Genomic DNA, 24987 nt, shown 5'->3' on the forward strand with positions numbered 1-24987 from the left:
GGGAGACTTGAAAACCCTCATCTTGGATTTATTTCCTCTGTGGCAGCAAAACATGTCAGAGAAGAATCAAGAGACTCCGGCAAGTTATCCTGGACTAAACAAACACATTTAAGGTTGATTGACTCAGATTTATGTCATTGTTTAGCTCTGAATATCAGAAAAATCGTATATATATATTATGCAGAAAAAAATTATGATTGGACATTTTCATCAGCAAAAAAAACTCAGATACACACAGTGTGTGTGTGTGTATGTGTGTGTGTATTCTGACTCAGCACTGATTAGACTTTTATCACTTCAAGAAAGGTTGTCTCTTCTTTTCTGCCAATCAAAAGTGACTCAAAGGAGCTGAAGTGGTTTATGCATTTTACTACTACTAATAATAATAATCATAATAGTATCAATCACTTAAATGTTTAAAAGCTAGCCCTGCAACAAAATCTGTAACACTGTTGCAGAAGGTCTTAATGTCTCTGTCCGTGGTGCTGAAACGGTTGAAAATGTTTTACTCTGGTTTGAACTGCTTTTCACATTCTAACAAACTTGCTATTTTAAGCAATATGAGAGCAAGACAATATTGAGAATATTGTTATTGAAATATTACATTACATTTTGTATTTTAGTTAATATTGAATTTACACAGAGTTTCTTGTGGTTTAAAATGGTTGTTATACTGTTGACATTTTCATAAATGTATGTCTGACTTACCTGCTAAATATCAGCATTTTAGCATAGTTTTTGTGAGCCTGTTAGCATGCCGATGTTTTGTTTTTCTGGACTTTTTTTTACCATTCTTTGGGCTGAGGCTCACACTGACCTGTTCCCCTGCTCTTGAATGGCTGTTTGAAGAAGACCACCACTCCGTACACGTTGGTGACTGATCCAGCCTTCAGGTTGCCCAGTCCCACATATGTATATTTGGGGGTTTTGGTATTTCTAGAAACCTAATGATAACAAAAAAAGAATTTACAAAAAAGACTAGCAGTCGATGTCAGCATGCTATGCTACCTGATGTATGTTCAAACAGCGAAAAAGCAGTCTGGGATTGGAGCAGACTATGATGGAGGACAGTTTGAATGTTTCACCTACTGGCTGAATAACAATAAACATTTTTATGAGAGTTTTTATTTAACCTTGGCATCAAAACAAGCGTCATTTCTTGAAACAACTGAACAAAGCAACAGATTTTTCTCTTGAGCTTTCTCAACCTCTTTCACCAATTTGTCAATCAGATGTGATTTTTGAAGAGAATAACGAGGATCTGAAAAATTTACATTTGCTCAAACAGCAGAAAACCGAAGTAAAAGTCTATCCAATAATTTATTTAAGAGAATTTTTTCTACAGTACAGATCAAACTCAAGAGTGGAGCATGCCTCATTCTATAGATACTCTTTTCTCTCTACAGTGCCCAAGATCAGGTAATAGATAAAGGACCAACCAACAGTACATTTTAGTGTCCATGCTCATGAACTTTTATATCCTAATCAAATAATCCAGATAGAGAGGCACCAACTCCAACTCGCTCTGCATTGTATCAATTGCAATACGTAAGGACCCAATGTGATTAAGGATTACATACTTCAAGCTTAACTATCCAATAGGATGTGATCACCTACATGTAACATAGAGAATGGCAACAATTCTAGCCATTCATGGATGTGCTGTTAGAAAGGGTGACCCAAGTAGAGGGAGATAAACAGGGATGCTGTGGGAGACATCTTCAGACTTGGGGGTGACAATAGTTCATGTTACTCTGTTAGCGTTTGTTTATTGTTTCACCTTCTGGTCTCCTTGATGCATCAAGTCTACAATAAAATCTTCTGCATAAGACATCAGCTGCTGCCTGAGTTCTCCTTTCACCGGCTTCCAGAAAACATCAATAACAATTTGAATTGTAAAATATCACTATAACTTACCCATTTTAACTAACCAACCATTTGCAAGTATTCGGATTCAGGATTTTCCATAAGCTTTTATTTCAATCCCATAAATGGAAGCTAATAGCTTTAGAACTTTAGCATGTTCTAACTCAACATTATTTCAAAACATGCTGAGGTATGGGCAGCTCTAAAATGGGTCTCAAAATGACCAGACTGTCAAAACTGACAGGAAGGAGAAGGCCTGAAAACTCAGCAGCATGCATTTTCCCTGTGTTTTAAGCATAGGTTTTGATACAGCAGGATACAGTAGGATCATTTGTACCAAAAAACTCATGGGACGAGGTCATCTAATGTAATAAACTGGTGCCCACAGGGAGATCATGACAAATTGTGTGATTCTGGTATTTATTTTTAGAAAATGTCTACTAATAATTCAGTTTGATGCATCTCATCTAAAAACAAAGCTTAATCCCTGTTGCTAGCATCATTTGTTTGAAACAGGAAATCAGCTCTTATTCTGTATCATAATATCAGTTTTAGCTCTGGGGGACTGAATGTTGGAATTCTGCACTTTGGTTTTGTCCTGTTTGATTCATCTTCTGTTGTTATCCAATTAATGCATAGGACAACCCTGATTTTCAATAAAACCCAGGCCCAAAACAGTCAAGTGAATTACAAACCGTTGATTGTCATTCATGACAAAATGTTGTAATTCCCATCCATTCATACGACAAACTTATTTTTAAATTTCGAATTGATATGACGTTGTTATGGGATGTCCAAAACATTTTTTATGAGGAAATAAAATGCCAGAAATTTATGGGTTATTTTTCCTCTGTTAATGCAAGTGTGAAGTCTTTTAGTTTAAGAACAGGACTTATTGATTTCACATTCATATTTTGTAATGCTTTCACTAAAAATACTGCGTTAACACTCAATACATTGCTTGTGCTACGATTGCTCTGCCTTTATTCAAACTATGTGCTTGCACTAAACTCTACTTTTCATGCTCATGCTGCTTCTTTGTGCACGTCTGCACTCAGATTTCTACTTTTTGTTTTAAATATTTCTAGTTGTTTTTCTGTATGCAAATGATTTGTGCAATATGTCTGTCAGATTCCCAAACCAAGAGCATACCAGCTGTTATGTCCTGTTCTTGCTGAGGGCGATTTGGCGGTCCGTAATATTCCCATAAAATACAGGGGTAAAATGTAAAAGTAAAAATGATATGTACGTAAAAGTACTACACTGGTCAAAGGACAAAAACCCTGAAGATAAAATATAAGCTTCTGCACTTAACTCTACATTACATGTTGACATCAAGCAAATTCTAAAGTATCTTAATTTGATCTAATAGTTTCATTGCATGCAACTTTATATTGTAGTACTATAGTATTTTTAAACTATTTTTCAGTTAGCTTCTACATGTCGTAAACATGCGGCTGATTTTGATTTCTACACTACAAAAACTATGAATATCATTAACTATGTATTTACTGTCAGGAATACTCCCCTCATCATCACCACTGCAGAGACCAAGGGCTCTTGTGATACCCTGATCCAGCCGAGGTGACTCTGGGACAGTCAGCCGCTGACAAAAAGTGTCCTGACAGACACAAGACCTAAACAGCCCCAACCCCAGCAGCCTCTGCAGTTAACCAAGCCTCTAAATCTGACCTCAGAGGAGAGTGCGGCGCTTCTCTTTTTGGCCAATGGGAATTTGGGGTCAGGAGGAGGCAACAGGCGGGACACCTGAGGGATGGAGACAGAGTTATGAACAAACGTTTCAATGATGTGTTTTCAGTCAACAGTCACCGCAGCAGACACACTGCAATTGCTTCTGCTGCTTGAGGAAAAGCAGAAAACTAAAAAAGACACAAAGGAGGAAGGAGAGTGGAATTATATTCAGAACATATGACTGTCTAAATCTAAGCTGTTTACACACATTATATTTTTCACATGAGGCACTCGCTATCCTTAACCTCTTAACCATTCAATTACATTTTATTTATATGGAGCCAAAACACAATATACATTAACCCAAGTTACTTTAAATAGAAGGTCAAGACCCTAACACTTTTTTACAGAGAAAACCAACAGTTACAACAATGAGCAGCACTTTGGCCACTGTGGAGATAAAAGAGTCCCTCATTAACTGGAAGAAACCTCTAACAGAACCAGTCTCAATGTGGGCGACCATCTGCCTCCACCGGCTTGGGTGAGCTAGATGAACTAGATGAGTCTCAAACAAACCATTCAGGCTTGGTTTCTTATCCTTGGTATCCACGATGATTTGATGTTAATTTATTTCAGGCCAATACTTTTCTTATATCTAATAGTCAACATGATAGTTGTTCTGAACCAATCAGACAAACTGTATGTACATTGTAAATAATTTTTGGGAAAAAACATGGGACATGTAAAATGTCCAGAAATAACAGATAAGTTTGTCTCTCTCGATTTGAGCATATTTATTGTACATGTAGTGATGGCTGAGCCTGCAGGTAAAACATGAGGAGGCTGTAAAATTAATAAGATCTGTCGCCATTGGTGGAATGTAACAAAGTACATTTTCTTTGCCTCTGCTCAGGGCTCACAAAGAGGCAGCAGATAGTCTTCAGTACATTTTCTTTGTTACTGTACTTCAGTACATTTTCATGATACCTGTACTTTAGGTAGAAATATTTACAGGTACATTTCACTTTTACACCAAAACATTTATCTACAAATATCTGTACTTTCTACTCCACTCCATCTGATAATGCATTGTCTTCATAAAGTCTATTTAATGGAAAGAGTTAAAAAAATTACTTCCTTGGCAGAGGAATAACATTCAGGCAGTATTAATATCTATTCAAAGTGAATGCTAAGTTTACCTTCTATCTTTAGTGTTGAGCAGTTTTAATTTGTCATAGTATAAACGCATCATAAATTATTGGTCTGAAAAGAGTAAAATCTTAATCTGAAAGTTAACTAGCAGATACAACTGTCAGATGAATAAAGTTGGGAAAAAAGGAACAATATTTTCCTCTAAAATTTAGCAGAGTGAAAATATAAAGGGACATTGATTTCAGTAAAACTCTAGTGAAAGTTGTACTTGAGTAGACCTAGAGTAGACTATTAAAGCAGTTCAAATTGTATATGCACACGTACATACATCAAACATAGCTTGGATGTATACAAAAGTGCTCACATAAAGACAGGCGTCATCTCCTGATAGCAGCAGATTACAGTGGTGCAGGTTGTCCTCATGAACTGTGGAAGATTTGGCCACAGTGAAGCCAGAGGCCACCACCACATCCTGCAGGAAAACACAAGATAATCAACAACAAGAAGAGAAACCAGGGATTAAAGCTGAGAGAACACACACTAATAAATATACATTCTTCTCCCCAGAGGGAGGACAGATTGAAGCAGCAGATGTTGCATCTGGGGAGACGTTAAATAAGACTTCACAACAAACTACTACTGGTGTGAAAAGTGGAGATATCTTTTTGTTTGGCATGCCAGCTGCCCCCAAGACAGCTTTAAAGCCTCCGCTCAGGGCTCACAAAGAGACAGCAGATAGTCTGAATAATCATGTTACGGTGACAGCCTGACGAGACCTCTGTGATCTACAGCAAAGCACGGCAGCTCAGAGAGCGATGACTTCGCTGCCCTCACCACGGTTTATGGGGCTTTGGGGTCCATCAAGACAGCACTGTGGGGACACCAAAAGCACCATGAGATGCTGCTGAGAGGAGGATTATCCCTGATGTGCTCACTGTCCCCACACAGATCACAGACAAAGTCACGGCTCTGTAAACACTAAACAGCATCCTAAGTGCTTCTGTTTACAGCTGAGACAGTATCAGAGCAGACAGAATCCAAACCGTGACAGCGAGCTGGAGCAACAACCATTCGGAGTCACTTTGTGTCAAACAACAGACCTGATGCATGAAGGAGCAAATTAACAAAGTGTGGAGCAGCACAAGCTCAGAATCTTCTTTCAAACTGTGACAGTGGAAACAAGTTGTGACCATGACCCTGACACATACCATGATCACCTTTTAAGTTTAACATAAGGTGCTTTCAGACATGCACTGATCTCCGGAAAGCCTCCTGACATTCTCAAGAATGGCTGTAGGTGTGCACACAAATGTTGGAGTGAGAGTCTCCCGACTTCCTGCAGACTTTCTCCAGCCAGGCCCCAAGTAAAAAGAGAGTTTTTGGTGATACTGGCCGATGCCAGTGTTGATGTGTCACAAACAAACACTTGATCTCTGCAGTGGAACTTATACGTTACATCCTGTCTTCACCTGCTGCATCAACCCTCGCCAGATTGCTGTCTTGTTATGAACGTGTCTGATCGGAGAACCGTGTGTGTTTTTAAAGTGTGAAAGGCAAAGTATGGATCCAATTCTCCAGACATCCTCTGGAGGTCATGTCTGAAAACGACTATGGTGAACTTGTAAGCTAAAAGATGCTTAATTACACATCCAGTATTTACAAAGCAACAGTAGGTCAGTAACGTATAGTGGTGTTTGTGTCCAGCTGATGAGTATTAATCCAATAATCACTTGTTTAGCTCTGTTAATGGTCTCGACCACTTTGTGACAAAACTGTATGACTCTTAAGCAAGTAACTGCTTAAACAACTTGACTGTGTGTGTCTGCTGTTTGCATAATATCTGCAACCTGGCAGTAAAAATGACACAAGGAGAGCAGGGAGAGTAAAGGTCAACAGTAACTATAGGGACTAGACAGCTGAACAATGAGCTGAAACTAAGAGAAACAGGTTTAAATAGAAACACGCTTTTTACATTGTAATTTGATTACAAAAGTTCAGACCTTAAAAGTTCAGTCCTGGTAGAGTTGGTGTAACCAGTGGTTAGCGTGCCAACAGCGAGTGTGGTTTACTAGTTCAGATCATTGAATAGTTTGTTTCTTTCAGAAAAAAAAGAACAGAATATATTGGTGATGCCATATATTTCATTGCTTTTGTAAAGCTGCTGTGGTTGAACAAAGCACTAACAGTAAAATGTTTAATTTGCATTAGAAGTAAATGAACAGGGTTGTTACATTTCCCCATAGGTGAAGCTGAAATAAAATATTAGCAGTTGTTGATCTTCAGGCTGTGGGTCCTCCTCCCTCTAGTGCTTGGCAGTATAAAAGAGGCAGAAAAATGTCAGGACCTCTTGGCCAGTTTTTATGGTTGCTTGGTTAGGGTTACTTGTTTTAGGCTTTCCTTAATTGTCTATATCTGCAAATAAAATACAAAAAATACAAAATAAATATTGTAAATTTGAACAAACCAGTTTCTCACTGTTCCACTGTAAACTGCTCTCTTCTAAACAAACTTGGGGCATAACACAATGGTGTTACATCTGTGACTTCAAGATCTAGACATTAACTGTCAGTATACAGAAATAAAGCAATTACATCCTCCACATTGTGTGAACTACCCACATACGCACAAACATTCTTTAAACTGACAAAATCAGCTTTACTCATCCATGACAATCACTAAATGTGTAGTTTCCTATGACGACCTCCTGCATTAAAAGCAATTTGAATCCAGCACAGGAACCCTGACCAATCAAAAAATTTGATTTCATGAAAATCTCCAGGATAAGAACCTTATTTTCAGTTTATTATAGCTTGGATTTTAATGTTGTTTCTTTCAATCTTGTCCAACTCTACCTCCAAATACAGTTATTAAGAAAGTCTGCATAAACTGTCGTCATCAACTGGGCTCCTTTATTTTTTCAAATCACCTCCAATTCTTCAGGAAATTAACACATTAACATTATGTAATTCTTCCTCCTTCTCCAGTTCAAGGGACGTTTGTCTCTGACCCCCTCTCTTTATCAAGAACACTTTATTTTCATTTATATGTTATGAAAAAAACTCGTAAATGGAAAATGAACTGTATTAATATAGGGTTTTTATAGTGTTATTGAACACTCAAAGCTATTTACATTAAATGCCATATATTCACCCATGCACATCCATACACCCAATCTCATACCGATGCCACAGCCACCAGGGGGAATTTGGGTTCAGTATATTGCACAAAGACACTTCGAAAAGTGAACTAATGGAGCTAGGGATTGAACCACTGCCCTATTTCTTGAGTTTTGTAAAAAATGTATTATAATATAAATATATTACAAATTGTCCCAAGCCGGTTGTTTAGTTATGATAAGAAGCAAAATCAAACACGAAGCAGTGAAAAGGCAGTTCATTATACCTTGAAAAAATGCAATTAAAATACAAATTCAATTTTACACTCAAGGTGAAAAAATGTAACCAATTAAAGCAAAAAAAACTTAAAATACGTTTGTCTTGTAAGAAAGACATGATGTTTCAAAATGTAATCAGAATCATCATTATCTTCATTATACTGTAATCTTTCTCTCCATTCCTACAAAGTCAAACTGAATTTAGTTTCATATCTTTCTATTTAATTAAAAAAAATTGTTTCGCACTATTATAAACTCCACAGAAAGTTGGGAGAATCCGATGTGAGAATAAAGTGGAGAATTCCCCACTGGATTTGCAGTGAGCGAGTGGGGGGGAGGCTGATGATGCTTCTAACACACACTTGCATTAAGAGATACTTTACACAACATAAGTTCTTTATCTTCATTAAAATATCAGTTTACAAGTCGAACATCTTTTATATATATATATATATATATATATATATATATATATATATATATATATATATATATATAAATATATAGTGACTGAGAGATCCTACCCCTTGACTGCCAGCTTTATCGAAGTCTTTGGCCAGTGATCCAAACAGAAGGATGTTAATGGACTGGTTCTGTAATGAGGTATTTTGCTGGGAGTTTTCTTCTGAAAAACAGATGCAAGAAAGGACAGGAGTCAACATGGAGAATAAGATGAAGATCACGAGGTGCTGATCATGTATGCCGGATTCATCTTTTTAACTACGGATTAGTTCAAATTAACTCACGGAGACCGCACAACACATGACAGGCAGATCTGATGACCGTACAGTCCTACAGTAGGTGGGACCGAATCTAGATTGAAAACACATCCTGAGGCCTACGTAAGTCTACATGCAATACTCTGGGTATTTTGAGGAATATTTTTGATGCACCTTTTTACTAAATCTATGACGACCGATAGAAACACTGCAGAGTGTTGGCAAATCTTCACTTTGAAGGCCTTGGCACAAGAACATTTTCAAAATGTGAGACCACATACATAATGACAGATTTTACAGATTTTCTAATTTATAATCGAAAAGCACACACTGGACGATTTCATATCGAAATCATAATTGCAATAAACACCAAATGCCAAAATCATTTTAGTGGTTTTGTTTTGTTCTGACAACAGATACAATACAGCATTTAGGCTACCCTCAATAACATACCAGCTTGTTAATGTAAGCATCGCTCTACAAAAACTTCAAAAATATAAATAAAAGAAACTTTAGAGTGGGAGTCACAAACCTAACAAGGCACCAGTAGGTCAAGCCCTGTGCTAAATCTGAAAGTGTCTATAGCCCAATAATACAGATGAGGAGGACCTGTTCATCCTGCAGCTAAGGGACACAGCCAGGTGCCACAGAGTTTAAAGGAACACAAGGAAGAATGTCCCTGCCACAATGAGAGCATTGGTTCTCTGTGGCTCTTTAATCAGGCAGCTCAGAGATAAGAAAACCACAGACGAGACAACAATGAGACTAACCTCCATCTGCTTCTACAATCCATACCAGCTTAGAAGCTTAACACACACACCGTTCTTCTGACACAACCACACACATAGCAATCACTATAAATTCTGCTGTAATGCAGAGCTTATAGTCTCTTAAGGCTACTAGTTTTACTGCACATTTTCTATGTGACTGTATGATTGATCTCATTGTTTTTGGAAGCAACAGCCAACAATCCTTTATAAACCCACTGTACATGATTAAGTGTTTTTATTAAACTATCAAACGTTTCACTCTTAACCTAATGACAGCCCTGACTTTTACAATTTTTTTCATAATTAGACATATATACACCAAAATAAGGGTTGTTTTACCTTGGATGATAGTCTTCAAGATGAAGTCGTCAGCTGCTATTGACATCAGCTGGCCTTTACAAATCACTTTCCCCTGGAGAAAAACAAAACCAAAAACAATAAACTCAGAGACAAACTGGGGAGGACTTAGTTCTGACTGAAGCTCTGCGCAGTTTGACTGTGAGCCTGTCATCGGATCAAAGCCACGTCAGAAATATGAGTCGTGCTGATGAGTGCCTCGGGAAATGAGCTGCAAGACAGACAGTGGATTATTCTGCTGCTCTAGTTTTCATAAATATATACTGGCAGCAAACTAATCAAGAACAACAAAAGAGCCTTACGTAATGGAAAAAATGTACTAGGTGGATGTTAACAGATGGCGGCAGGTGAGAGATGAATAAAAAGGAAATACACAAAAAAGGGCGAATAACAATTGTGAAACAAGTCTTTATAAATTCTATGCAAAATAAGTATTTAGGCAAAAAGCCAAAACCAATAAAGAAAAAGAAACCTGCCAGCTGAACCAGTAATCCAAAAACACAGATTACTAATTAATTCAATATTGCAATTAAGTGTTTTAACATCTGACAAAGGCCTAATGCTGAAACATTGTTATTGTCCTGAAAGGGATAGTTCACCCAAAAATGAAGATTCACTCATCATCTTCTCACTACTATGCTGATGGAGGGGTGGGTGAAGTGTTTGAGTCCACAAAACACTTTTGGATTTTCAGAGGTAAACATTTTTGCAGCCAAATACAATTGAAATAAATGGTGACCACTTATTTAAAACAGATAAAACTACAGAAAAAAAACATTGAATGCCTCCATACTGCTTCTGTGTCTCCAGAAGCCCCAACATTCAAATGAGTTTTTGGCGTAAATGTCCTCTGTTATCCTCAGCCCTAAGCCTCTTTGACGTTCACGCTCAAACTGCCCAAGCTCTCGACTCAGTTTCATCTCTACAATGTCATCAGCTTTGTCTGATTGTTCACTTTCCTCCATGTTGTTTTCCTCCATGTTGTTTTCCCTTGTCATTAGCAGATGTGCCTCTTCTCCACGGTTGAGTCTCACTCTCTTGACTGTTTTGTTTTGATTTGTCCTCAAATCATTCCCCCACAAGAGAGTGTGACCTCCTGAGGGATGACTACGCCAAACACAGCATCTCTGCCAGCACCAAACACTGGGTCACTTCTAGTTGTGGCTTCACAATCCTTCATAAATGTGTCTTAAAATGCTAGAAAATAAAGCTGATAATTATTCCTCAATTAAGTAACCATTTATCAAAATACTTCTGAAACAGATTGATTTTATTATACATTAAGAGATATAAAACAAGGAATTATCATTTCTGTGTTATTGTCCATTTAGGTTCAAATCTGTCTCGATGTTGGGAGGAGTACAGATTTTTGTGTTTAAATGTGGACAGTAAAGGTATTGTCAGAAAAATACAGTACATGCACCTGAAATATCTAATTAAGTACTGAAACAAAGTATTTGTACTTCTTGTACTTCCTACCTCTGTTTAATAAGATGAACAGACAACCCCAAAACATGTAAGCCCAAGCTACTATCCCTGTTGCAGAGCTCTAATAGTGAAAGTCTGTGATCATAGGGCTGTGAACAAACCTTGACTGATTTGTTGGAGTAGTCCGTCTTGGTGGTGATAAGATGAATGGGAATCCTGGTTTGGTCTGTTGGTACCTGAATGTGGGGCCCCGCCCCCTCCGACAGCACATAGACAGGCATGACGTCAAGGTGACCTGGAGACGTTAATCAAAACATGCATTTAATTCTGTTCCAACCAAAGCTGTGTCTCAGTTCAAAGGCTGCATCCTTCGGAGTCCGCATCCGAACACTGATTAAGTCACATAGGTAAAACTAGGCTGTCCCATTTTGAAGGGTGCTTCAAATAAAGCTGACAAATGAGTCCTTCCTTCTCCAATAACTAAAAGCTCCAACGAGTAGATCCTTCCCAGCCCAACCATCCCAGGATTTATTGCAATTTGCTGACAAACCATAGAGGAGATGGCGCTGGTAATTGAGACTTTAAATGCTTGAGTATTAGCCCTCAACCAAACAACTACCATTACACATTGATTAAAACTTTCTCATCATGTTCAACTTCAGCTCTATTGCAAGGCAACAGCAATAAGGGCGGGACAACCTGGTGATGCTGATCACGGCCTCTGTAGACGAGACCGTCTCATTTGGGTTTGGCCTTTCCAGACCACGTGGCTCATGAAGAAAACCTAATTCGTGGACTGACTAGACGGCATACTCAGTAGGAGCATAGCAAAGAGGGTTAAAGTCTTCGAGGCGTTTCAGAGAGAAACGTAGGAAAGTGTTGGTCATGTTCCCAGCAGGTAGAAAGTTGCTTCCTGTCAGAGCTTGTTAGTTTGATATCAGGCAGATTTGACTGCCCGAGTCCCTCTGTGGTACCTCTTTGACCGAGGACGGCAGAGCAGGAACAGCCTGCGAGGCAGACGAGCTGTTCACTCTACCGTAGAGTCAGCCGCTCAGTCAGGCAGAAAACCCAGCCAGAAAAAAAAAGAAGAATCAAACAAACCTCTCTGATTTAGACCAAAGGGGAGCAACCAGAGGCCTGAATTACAGCAGGTTGAGTGATTCATTCATGAGTTCAGAGCTGGCCTGTGTGAAGGTACCATATCATTTTTGGATCTGACCTACAAGTCACATCGTCAACTCACTGTGCCTGAGAACTTCACAAACCTCACAGAGCTGCACCTACAAACTGATTCATGCTGCACACAAATAAAAACAGACAAAAAAGCATATTCATTTCAGAATCTGCACCCAAATGTTCTACAAAACCTGCTGAGGAACAACATATGATATCAATCATGACATCAGATTCATAATGTGTTTGCGTTTGTTCAGTTGATCGATTCTAATTTTGTCCACTCAACTGCATGTTACAGTTAAGAGTTAAATGCATCACATCTTAAAAAAAGGAGACAAAATCGACAAAATGCAAGCAAAAACTCTTGATGTTCATTGTTTAGGAATTTAAACTTGAAGAAATTCAAAGACGCATTATAATAAATACTGAAAGTCACAAACACACTAACAACAACAAATCCACCCCCAAGCCCCCACAGAGCAGATACTTTATCAGAAACCACCAGTCGGCCGTAAACTGTCCGCCTATCCCCGTATTGGGAAAGCAGCTGATCCCTGCCAAATGTTTGCCGGCTCACACCTCAGGAAGTTGGAGGCCTCCCTGCTCCTCTGAGTGTCACCGAAACCCATTGCTCTGCTGCTGAAGGACGCTCAGAAGGCAACTCAAGTTCATCCCAACATTAGTCATGAGGAACATAGAGACTAAGAAAAACAGGGGATAGATCTCCAAAGAGCAGCTCGCTGCTGCAGCATGGCCACAGTGCAGCAGTTAGGACTGCAGACAAACATGGCTGCTGGGTTAGGACGACACTCAGTGGTCTCACAGACAGAAATATTAATGATCCCTCATCCCTGCAGAAGAGTGTGACCTCCTGAGGGATGACCGCGCTAACCCCGCATCTCTGCCAGCACAAAACAGTGAGGCACCTCTAGTTGTGGCTTCACCTCCTTCATAAATGTGTCTTAAAATGCTACAAAATAAAGCTGATTATTATTCCTTAATTAAGTGACCTTTAATCAAAAATTTTGATATGATTGTTTTCATTTATTAACAGAGAAAAGATAGATAGATAGATAGATAGATAGATAGATTACTTTATTCATCCCGAAGGGAAATTAAGTCGTCATAGCAGCCGGTACATTTGAATACAATAAAATACAATACAATAGAATAATATATAAAATATTGCAGTAGAAAGAATAAGAACAGAAACACAAGATAAATAGGTAGATAAGGTGCAGTGGCAGATGATGGTAATAGTACTGATGATATGATAAGTCTCTGCTTGTAGCTTCTCCGGAAAGGAGTTGCCATATACTGTTTTTTTAATCACAGTAAAGCCTGAAGACATGAGAACATGTCAAACAATATAAATATTTTCTTCAACGCTGATTTCCTTATATTTAGCAGCCTAAAATTGAATATCCAGGGATTAAGACTGGGAAAAAATGCAAATAGAGAGAAAACAATTGAGCAATTCATTTATTAATTTGAAACGTGCAGGATGCTGCGTGAACTTGATTTGCAAACTAGATCTGGCACCGGAAATCAGCAGAACAATGTAAAATCTTCAAAAACGCTGAAAACTAAGATTTTAGCAGGGTTCCATATACGATATATTGCACACCTCTAATTTTTTATGTGTGGTTGCTCTCGACAATAATCATGTGGATGGACTCTCATTCCTTCTAGAAGCTGCCATCGTCCAGTCTATGGACAAGTGACTAAATCCACTAGGACACAAAAGGCGTGAACATTGGACAAGTTTTGGTTTCTTCAACTTGCTTATTTGTTTCTTCTTGTCATTGAAACAATGTTGGTAGTCAGGTAGCTGCTGTGTCACTACAGGGTTAACCTTATATTAGGACAGGGCTAGCCGTCTAGCCAATGACAACCTAAAATAATAACATAAAAACATCCATTCATTTGGAAATAATCTATAATTTGAGTATCTACGCACTGCGGTAGATCTGGGGCAGTTCCAAAATGATAGGGAACCTCTTTGCCCCAAGTAACTTTGCCACGATGCGAGTCCTTGATTTAAAGCGTGGGTGCTTATTAATCCCACTAGTTATCATGGTAAAAGAAGATAAAGTGTAGAGATGAATCATCCTCAATGCTCAAGATGAGCTATTTTGGCAAATGCCATAAGGTACAAAAGAAAAGTCAAATTTTTAACAATGTTTAGTAATTATTGAATAAAACACTGTTTTTGTATTTCTGAGACGATTATGATTTTGCGCTGTATCTACCTGGGTATTTGATGAGTTCCACCGGAACTTTTTTCATTTTATTATTTAAATCGAAAAACCACTAAGTTTCCATCAAAATGTGGCACAACTTTAAAGAAAATTCGATATAATTGACAAAATAATATGTCTGCATGGGCTCCAATTTAACATTTCATTTGACGATGTATGCAGTGAAACAATCTTTTATCCTAACTAGGATAACACACTGATGATTTAGGATCAAGATAAAAAGATCCTGTCAAATGCTGAAAATAAAAAAAATCATAATTTTAAGATGATCCAAAAACTGAAAGTGAAGAACATGGTGGATTTATTGCATTTATGTTTGTTTCATGTATCATTCAGATAAGTGTCATTGGGCTGCACATTCACAGGTAAAAAAGGTCAATAGACAAATTACAACTTTGGCCAAAACCTTCTACAACATAAGACCTTCAGCTGCCACAGATGTACGCTCCAGCAGTTTCAACTTTTCAGAGAAAAATCACCGAAAAAAAAAAACATACAGCTCAGCAGGTGATTTCCGGGGTTTTTATCAGGTCAGGAGCAGCTTGCGAGAGTCGAGCGGAGGGAGTGTGTCAGGGGAGAGCAGCTCTGCAGCGCTCATAGAAAGCCATTTATTAAAAGCTATTTAAAAGTACACTTCAGCACTGAGTCACAGACTCTCTGTGGACCAAAGCAGACAAACACACTGAACAGAAATACAGAAAGATGGACCCAGGAGACAGACTTTCTTTTTTAATTTGTCTCATATCTCCCACTACACTTCAAAAAGTAAATGGGGAATTTGGTTTCAAAGCGACTTGTTACTGTTACTTCCGGCTCTTTGCACTATTCAAGCCTGTAGCCTGGTTCCAAACCTCTGAATCACCATCTGCAGTTTAAACCTGTTCTAGTTAATATGTAGATAAGGGGTCTTTAAACTTTGCTCGTGGGCTGGTTTTCAGTAGCTCGCCAATAGGTTCACAGACTGTGTTAAAAAAATCAGACGACAATAAATGCACCTCTTCAATTCAATCGAACACATAGATGTCCAACCCCCTCCAAAACAAAATAATAAGATAGGCTTATCAGCTCTCAATAAAATGATGATAGTCCTGTGATCGTCTGAACCCAACAAATCACAGCAGCAAAGGAGCAAACAACAGGCTAAGAAAAAACAGAAAAGGAACTATTTACCATGGGAGGTAGATCTCACAGAGCTTTCAGAGAAGATGACTGGACTGTTCAGTGTCAATCCTGAATAGATGGAGATGGAGGTTATAAATCTCCAAAATCATGTTCAGCTTAAATTTGCGGCTTTATTTGGTTCTACATACCTTTGTGAATCAGCTTTTTCTGACATGAATTTCTTAAGATCTAAATTCTGAACAAGACAAAGGAACATTCAAACAACTCTATTAGAGTGAACTTAAGTGGGTATACTCCAGCATACAACTCTATGGTAGACTCCATTCAGTGCCATTCACTTCACTAACTGTAAAAAATAGTGAATGTACTTATTTTACATGTGTACCATAAGATGCTTGTAAGCTAGTAATATAATCAATACTAGGAAACAGAAAATATATAATTCAGTTTTTTCATTGATATGAGGACCTAGAAAAGTTAAAGATAGTAAAGTAACTTACTACGTGGGCCATAATTAGTAAAAAATAATCTGTTATTGGACCTTGATGTGAAGTTAAGTTTTTTGATGAGCTTTATAATAAGCTTTGTGAAATTTAATAAATGTAATGCTTTCGGGTTTGCAATTTCACAAATGTACAAAAAAGTAGCTTAATTCAGCTGATGAGTGCTTTGTGAATTAATGCAAGCGATGTGATGCAAGTAGCTCTCGGCCCCTTTAATTTCTCCTTAGTGGCTCAGAGATGAAGAAAGGTTGGAGACCCCTGATCTAGATGGAACTGCTACACACAATGTGAAAGACGCTGATTGTACTGATAAGTCCAGAGAAATGTGACCAACTTTGCAGCTAGTAAGCTCTATGCAGCCCATCTTTCAACCCATGGTCTTTGATCTAAGGCACATTTACTGAATGGTTCAGTCTGAGGGCAAAAAAGTCTGGAAAAAAGCATTAAAATAGCAAATGCACCTGCTCCCATCTGATCATCCATGGGTGTGTTGATTATCTTGTAGTGAAAAGTGATGGACCAACAAAAACCTTGTCTGAAGTCAGTGGCTAAATTATTCAAATTGCCATTACAATACATTGGTGGTTGCAAAACACATATATTCCTTACCCCCTGACAAATCTGCCATTATAATAACAATCCACTCAGATGCGAGTTCTGCTGGCCTTTAAAGAGAATGGGAGATTGCACTTGTAACACAGGGTTACTCATGTGGGTTTGCCCAGCACTAATCACGTGACACAGAGGATTCAGTTTTAGTTTTTTTAATTTCTGCATACAGTAACCACATACAGTCCTTCTCCTGTGTTCTCTGCAGCCCGGCTGCCTTTATGCACAGCTCTGCTAAAACCATCAAAGCATGATCTCCATGGACCTCCCACTTTTTTACTGTGTGCAGCATCTCTCCCATTCAGTCCAGCCTTTCTGAACTGTTTTTAAATGGAGAGCAAGAATAGCCAATCCCAAATAGCTGTGCCAATCAACTCACCAGGCACTGCACCTGCGGAGAAAACTCTGCACACCTCTCTCCTAAAGCTAAGGCCCAATTCACGCCCACCTCTACAGTACTCAGACTGATTTACTGCATGTTGCACCCTGAAACACTAAAGACTAATTCAGAGATAAAGTATAACCCCTCTGAATTTGATTTGGTCCCATCCTGAAAACACTTGTGCCATGTGCTTTATACCATGAGCTCAGATCGTTAAAATAGATCCCTTAATGTGTCCAGCAGCAGAAGGCTTTTTCTAACAGTACAAGCTCTGATACACAAAGTGTCCACAGACACAGTGAGAGACCAGCTGGCGAAGAAAGTGAAACATCAAGCCGCTAAAAATAGTCTTTTAGTAAATTGGTAAGAATGCTAAGAAGTTTACATATTTCCCCTACAAACCCCAAATATCCAAGGCTCCACTCCACTACCCGATTACCATAATTGTGAATTTTCATGAAAAAGCTAAATTGTTTTTGAGTTTCTCTTCGGAAAACCAAAATCTGACCCACATACGCATGTTTTTAGTTGATACTTTTTTTAGCTTATTGCCGAAGTGGTGACAGCAAATTCAATTCCTAACTGTGATGGTGTCTTGTTGAAGCTAAATTAATTGTGAACCAGAATGAACACATGATACTTATTTCCACGTTGTTTTATCTGATTCATCATCAGAAGAGACTTTACATATTCTGCATTTCAGAAGTACTGGAGGATGTACAATAATAAGCACAGTCTGTGCAGGAGAGATATGCTTTTATCCACTTCTTATCTCCTGACCCGCGGCTTGAAAACAAAGATCTGAAAGGTTTTTATTTCCATGTAGACTGCAGGAGTTTCCTCGGCAGCGGGAATCAGACAAATCCTCCCAGAGGGATGAGAAACATGAACCTTATTTCACCCGCAGCAACTGATAAGAAGAAGCTGACACAAGTTCAATTAATACAAATATCACAGCTGTATATAGAGGAACGGCACAACAGTCAGCTGTTTATCACAACAACACGTTGGACAGCACACTGATGATTTAGCTACACTCAGGGAGTTTTCAAACACTGGACGAAGGTTCAAACATAACTATGTATGGCATGCCAATGTCTAGTTTACACTCACATCATGCAATCACTCAAATATACTTTACTTTATGCTTTAATTTTAGTTTCCTTGTATTTGTACAACATGTTCACACTGTTGTGATGTTGTCTGCAGCAGAGGAATTAAGATAAAGACTTTGGAATCTATACTTTAAACGTTTTTTTACAGGTATTCTTTGTATGCAAGCCCTGAATTCATCCATGCTGCCAAATCTCAGGAAATGAGGATGGAGAACAACATGTCAAACATAGTGATGGCCAAGTGAAGTTGCTGGCTCATGGGATTTTTTGTGTGCGTTTTTGTTTTTCTTCTCTGACAAACTGAGACGAATGTGTCAATCACCATCTTTCCACCCTGCTTGTTCAGCCGACGACCAACTCCACATTGGCATTATCTTTGTCTCTATTAGGGGAGCAGCTCAACAGAAGCAGAACCAAAAGAAAAAAAAATATATATAGATCTGGAGACAGAGGGTTGATGACACTTCTAACACATGAAGGAAGCAAAAATGAAAAAAGACAAAAACAGGGTTAGGGTACAAATATCTCCCGAAGAAAAAGGGGTGCCACACATGAGTTTGTGGGTTAAGAGCTGATGACGGTGTCATGGTGCTGTAAAAAGCCCACATCGATACTGCTCGAGGTTTCTTCCAGTCAAAGAGGGAGCGTTTTTCCTCGCCAACGTGCAGTTCTTTGTGAGAACAGTTTATTTAATTGTTTTAAGGTGTCGACCTAAGATGTAAAGTGCCTCGATATTATATGATTTAGCGCTTTACAAATAAATTGATTGTTATTAGTGAATTGAAGACATAATGCCTCTGGCCACTCGCTTTCACTTGGAAGGAGGCATAACACTACTGAGTAAGATATCTAAACGAAAACTGTCTTAATAAATCTATCCATTATTTAATGCTTCATTAAAGTGGTAATATATCTTGTTCTCATTTTCTAAATCACATAATCTCCAAACCACGGTGCTTTACGAGATATAATTTTTCTTATACTTTCTTACTTACTGGTTTACAACATCCAGGCATTAGCTTGTGGAGGGGGGTTGCTACCTGCTGAGGAAGTAGCCACAGCTTCATCTTCCTCACATCTCAAGACTAAACAAATCTGGCATACATAACGAATAATATTAAGTTTAACTGACTAATACTTATAGTCAGTATGAACAGTGTAAATTTGCTTTGAGACTAAATTCTCTTTACCACTCCCAGCAAAAAAAAGTTCAAATACACAAGATGAAAAGGGGCAGGCATCGGTTATGCAGCAGTGTCAAAGCTGAGAAATATCACTATGCCAAAGCCAGATGAAAGTCTAATGTGCTCACTCCCTCATACAGATGTTCAGCAGGAGGTCGCCTGGGTCGAGCATTGTGTAATCCATCCCACAGTCAGCTGCCACCACTTCAAAGACAGGAGGGAGCACTCGACTTTTAACTCCCACATTCGAGTGGAGACAGGATGTCCGTCCACAGGTAAACACAGAATGAGCATGAGAAGGGAATCAAGGAGCGGACCAATCAGCCAACCAAGAAAAAGGCCCTGCTCATATCATTAACATCTATCTCGACAGATCAGATAATTTGCACCTAGTATTAGAATGTGTCTCAAATAGGGATGGGCGTTCGATTAAATAGTCTTCATAGATCGTCGGGAGAATTAATGACAAATTTTCGATTAATCATTAATATTTTCAAGTTCAAAAATTCACTATTTATGGGCTATATTAAAATGCAGTGAAAAAAAAAAGCGTGTTTCCTCATTGAGATCTTTATTACAAGATGGACAAAATATGCGCTGCCGTAATCTTAAGCAGCGGAGCTGACAGCTAGAAGCCGATGCTACTAAACACAACTGACCCTCGTTTCTTTTTTCTCCAAAATAAATTAATAATAATATAAAAAAATAACAAATATATAATACTTAGGTCTGACAGGTTTTGCCAAATGTGACTACAAATTATCAAACAAGGCACGAGTTGAGAAAGCTTCATAAAAATAACCAGTAACTCTCATACAAACTCAGCACCAGCCTACTGATTTGTGTTGAGAAAGATGAGCATGTTAACATTCCCCGAGGTCAGACGCGAACGCAGCCTGGTGACCGTCAGTCCAGCCGCCGAAAAAACTCTCTCTGAGGGCACTGATGTCCCCGTGATACACAGGTAGCTCCGTGCTAACTTGGCTAGCCTGGCCGCGGCTCCAGTGTTTGCGCTCCTCTCGTCCGTGTCAGACAACGCAGGCTCCTCTTCTCCCCCAGTCTCGGGGATAGCTTTGCAGTATTGGCAGTGAACCAAGTCATTTTTTAACTCAAAATGGTCCCACGCTACACTTCGCCATGACCTCTTAATGTTTACTTTGGAAATGGAAATACACAGTAACCCGCAGCCAGTCGCAGGTAATTGAGTAGGCCTGTGGCGTTTTTTTCAAACACTGCCCCCCCGTGGTCAAATGTGTAATTAGCTAATTTCTCGATGAAAAAAAAATATTTCATCGACGAAATTCTTAATGATCAATTAATCGATCGTCGATTAGTTATGCCCATCCCTAGTCTCAATGGTCCTGTTCAGACCTGGTATTAATACATGTACAAAGAGATCCAATCACAAATTGATAGTTTTAAATAAGTAAGTCTGTTTAAATCTGGTACTTGAACGTATTCTGAGTGAATGCTGTGATTGTTTAATCTCACAGAACTGAATGACGCTCGCGTTTTACGGCACCGTAGAATGAAAGACGTAATTTGCTCTTAACAAAGTGTCACTTTTAGATTGAGTATTCACCCGCAACAAGCAAACTTCACCACTAGGTGTTCCTAAATTCTACACACTGAAACTTTAAAATGGGAGGGAGCAGAGAGCAGTCAAGGTCACATCAAGAAGCCCATTATCCTCTGAATGCAAACAGGATGACAACTGACACAAAACATTAAACATCAAGTCTTTAGAGCAGTTGTGCAGAAAACTTCAGAACCCCTCAGGCGTACTATCTGTGAAACATAACTAGGGTCAGTGACAATATAAGGGATTAAAAATAGTAGTTGTATTATGACACGTTCCCTGACAATGACTGTATAGCGTAGTGTCTACTGACAACGTGTTTGAGAGTGTGAGCAATTAAAACTGTGTAAAAACCTTTTCAATTATGTAGAATGGGCCAGAGGATGTCTGTTATGTAAGCGGCCATTCAGATTCCAACTGCTTAAAGAACTTGGCACTGTGTGTACACTGTGCGTACACTGTGCGTACACTAAGTGATCATATCCAGTGTGTATATTTAATAAAAAATAATTCTAGTGATGTTTCTACAAGTGTGTTTCATCTAAATTATACAAATTGTAGTTTTATTATACCCTAGAAAGGGCCCTTTATATTGAAATACTTTATATTTACATCAGGGGGGTCCTCTCTATGGAGGCCACCATGTTTCTTGTCGTAGCCTAGACTGAACAAACTAAACACTGTTTCAGTTTTTATGAATACTGAAGGTTACCAAAGGTTCTCTTTTATGTTTGGAAGTTGAGGATGAGGTGAGGGGTATTCAGCTGACACATGTCACTAAATTCTACAGATTGCAACTTTAAACGTGTCCTCAATGTGTCTGCGATCGACTATTAATACCAGGTCTGAACATGGGCAAAGACTAATTCTTATCATTATGTAACTCTCTATGTCTCACTGCCCTGATGCACTGGCTCTCCTAAAGACACCATACAAAATCAGTGATTCATTAACAGATCCTGACATCAGTTTACAACTATCAAGATTACAAATAAACCAATCTACTTTCTCCTAATCTGCAATGAATGGCAGGAGAAAGTAGAGTTGAGGGATGTGTGCTGAACTGGAAATGTCAATATGTGAAACATTGAATTTTCGAGGGACAATCCTTTATGTTTCTTTTGTTAGTTAGAACAATCACATAAGAGCAGGCTGTTGTTGCCCGCAGGTAAACAGTCCATCTGTAGAGCGAAAGAGGCAGAACAAACTGACCGAAATGCATCAGAGATCTAATATGTAGATAACTGTTAGAAGAGATTAGACAAAATGTCTTGTGTTTTGTGTGGAGAACCATTCGAAATATATGATCCTATAAACTAGACTGTAAATAGTGTGCAATGAATAGAAGATGGGGTCTTGGCCCAGATATCTGCCATCTCTACCGAAAGCCTCAAAATATTGTCCGCTGCCCCCAGAGGCTTATTCATCTTCTGACGACAGTCGATTGGCTTTGTGATTGGAGAGTAAGCAAATTATACAACAACCGAAAGCTACAACGAGCTGTTCTACACTACGTTATGGCATATTGAAGTCATTAGCCTAATCCTATGGGGAAAATTCCCATATGAACACCTTGGTAAAGTTAACTTCATCAAGGGCTATTCGGGTAGCATTTACTACTGCACAATTCCAGTTTGTATCACAGGCTTTGGTTTCTGTTTTTTCTAAAACCCAATAAAGAAAGTGGAATAAATCCAATCAGGCAATCATGTGACTGCAGTGCAAAGCATTACATCAGACAGATACAGCTCAGGAGCTCCAGGCAATTTCGAATTAGGAAAAATGGGACCTGAATGACTCAGTGACCAATACATAATTGGTGATGCCAATTCAATATTAGAACATTATTAGTAGGGTAAAGACATTTGAGTTTATCGAGTATTTCTAAAACTGCTCATCCCCAGCAGAAATAGAAATAAATAATATCAGAAATAATAATACCAGAAATAATGCCAGAAACAAAAATACCAACAGAGCAGCCGTTATGTGGACAGAAAGGTGTGGTTACGTGATACAATTTAGGTAAGGATGCTTTCAAAACAAATACTTGACATGCTTAACTTGAAATCTGTCATTATCCTCTCTTGGCATCTAAAAATAAATACATCTGTTTTTGTTGAACAATGTCTTGGCTTCTAACATGCACTGTATATATTCTATCATAACTTTTTGATATTAATTACATATTATTACATATTGTGTATGTGTGTGTGTTATTGTGTGTAAAATCTGCTCACAAGTGAACAGATCTCAGTGTGTCAAACCTGACATTAAGAACGTGTCTCCACATGTGTCCCCTGTCTTGTGATCAGAGCTCACTTCCACGCTCTATATTGCTGTTTTCAGACATGACCCTCCAGGTCTGGACTTTCTCAACAATTCTTTGTGTTTATTATTATTATTATTATTATTATTATTATTATTATTATTATTATTAGCATGTCAGACTCTATAGAAGTATCCACTGTCAATGTGTGTGTGAGATAAAGAGTTTATTTAATTGTATTTGCAAGTATTTTTTTCCTTCATTGCTTCTCATCCTGACTATGACTGCCTGGCAGAAGAGATATTATATTGCAATCAAATAATGATTAAGTGCTGTATCTAAATAAAAAGAGCCTCAGTTCTCCTCAGTATACCTGCACAGTTTTTCTGAAAGGTCCCCTGTGGATAACTCTGTCAGTGTCATATGTCTGTCTACGTGATCTCGGCAACAAAGCACCAGACAAGGTACACTTAAAGAACATTTTACACAAATAGGGCTGATGGCGAGTAGCTCCTGGAAGCAACATACTACAGCCAATACAAGAAGAACACTAAATCTCTGACCCTGCACAGCTTCAGTTAGAAAACATGTATCAGCTCCTGCAGTAAATATCAATGAGCAGCGACCACAGCAGCCTGTGGGTCGTCATTTACTTCTGTACATATACTGGTAACTTTGTTTTTACTTTACTTCTGTTGTCTGCAGCAACTTCCCTGTTAGCTTGGTAGCCTGCTAGCCAACTTTAGCAAACACGGAGGTACCAGCGAGAGGGGCTTAGCTATTCTCCGGTTTATCCAATATGTCCCACAGCAACACTGACGACAGGTGAACAACCGACCAAACACAAGGTTGGAGTGAGCGACTGACTAAAAAAAACGATGCACAGCGCATAACAGACTGTTTAACCAAACGCCGCTTCAAAACCCTTTCAAACTAATGTTTCAACTTTATCCCAGGGTCGACAGTCGAGGAAGCGAGCATGACTATGGGGGCAAGGAAGCCCGCGCGAGCCCAAACACGAATCATGGGATGTGTCATTGTGTCGAGGTAAACAATGCAGTTGCAGTAAATAAAAGTGATATACTTACAGCTGCACGAAGTGGTTTCCCCCGCTTGGTTTCGAATTGACTGTTGCTGTATTGCGCATGCGCGAGGTTTCTTCTTCTTCTTCTTCTTCTTCTTCTTCTTCTGTATTCGCAAAACACCGCCATTCATGAAGAACAGACATTGACTTATGGGAACACAACATAAATTAATAAGTGAATGGTTTATTTAGTAATTTAAGGTAACAGGGAATCCCTAAACTGAATAAAACAATCTTGTTTGAGTCAAAAAGAAACGCAGATTTTTAGCTTTTTTTTTTTTTTTTCTTAACCTTTTGTTGAGATGATTCTTTCAGTGATTGCATTTCA

At 38.6% G+C, this 24987-nt stretch overlaps 1 protein-coding gene across 1 annotated transcript in view; it reads right to left on the reverse strand.

Annotated features, from left to right (window-relative positions):
* Positions 1 to 24723, reverse strand: part of pot1 (protection of telomeres 1 homolog) — a 62167-nt gene extending 37444 nt beyond the window's left edge. Inside the window, exons 1-7 of the mRNA XM_062390821.1 lie at positions 24664 to 24723; positions 11540 to 11673; positions 9933 to 10005; positions 8629 to 8729; positions 5075 to 5182; positions 3559 to 3633; positions 818 to 944 (exon numbers count right to left, since the gene is read on the reverse strand). Coding sequence (XP_062246805.1) covers positions 818 to 944; positions 3559 to 3633; positions 5075 to 5182; positions 8629 to 8729; positions 9933 to 10005; positions 11540 to 11659 — 604 coding nt within the window. The 5' untranslated portion in view covers positions 11660 to 11673; positions 24664 to 24723. The remainder of the gene's footprint in view (positions 1 to 817; positions 945 to 3558; positions 3634 to 5074; positions 5183 to 8628; positions 8730 to 9932; positions 10006 to 11539; positions 11674 to 24663) is intronic.
* Between the last annotated feature and the right edge of the window lie 264 nt (positions 24724 to 24987).

Source organism: Platichthys flesus, chromosome 6 (genome assembly GCF_949316205.1).
Source record: "Platichthys flesus chromosome 6, fPlaFle2.1, whole genome shotgun sequence".
NCBI lineage: Eukaryota > Metazoa > Chordata > Actinopteri > Pleuronectiformes > Pleuronectidae > Platichthys > Platichthys flesus.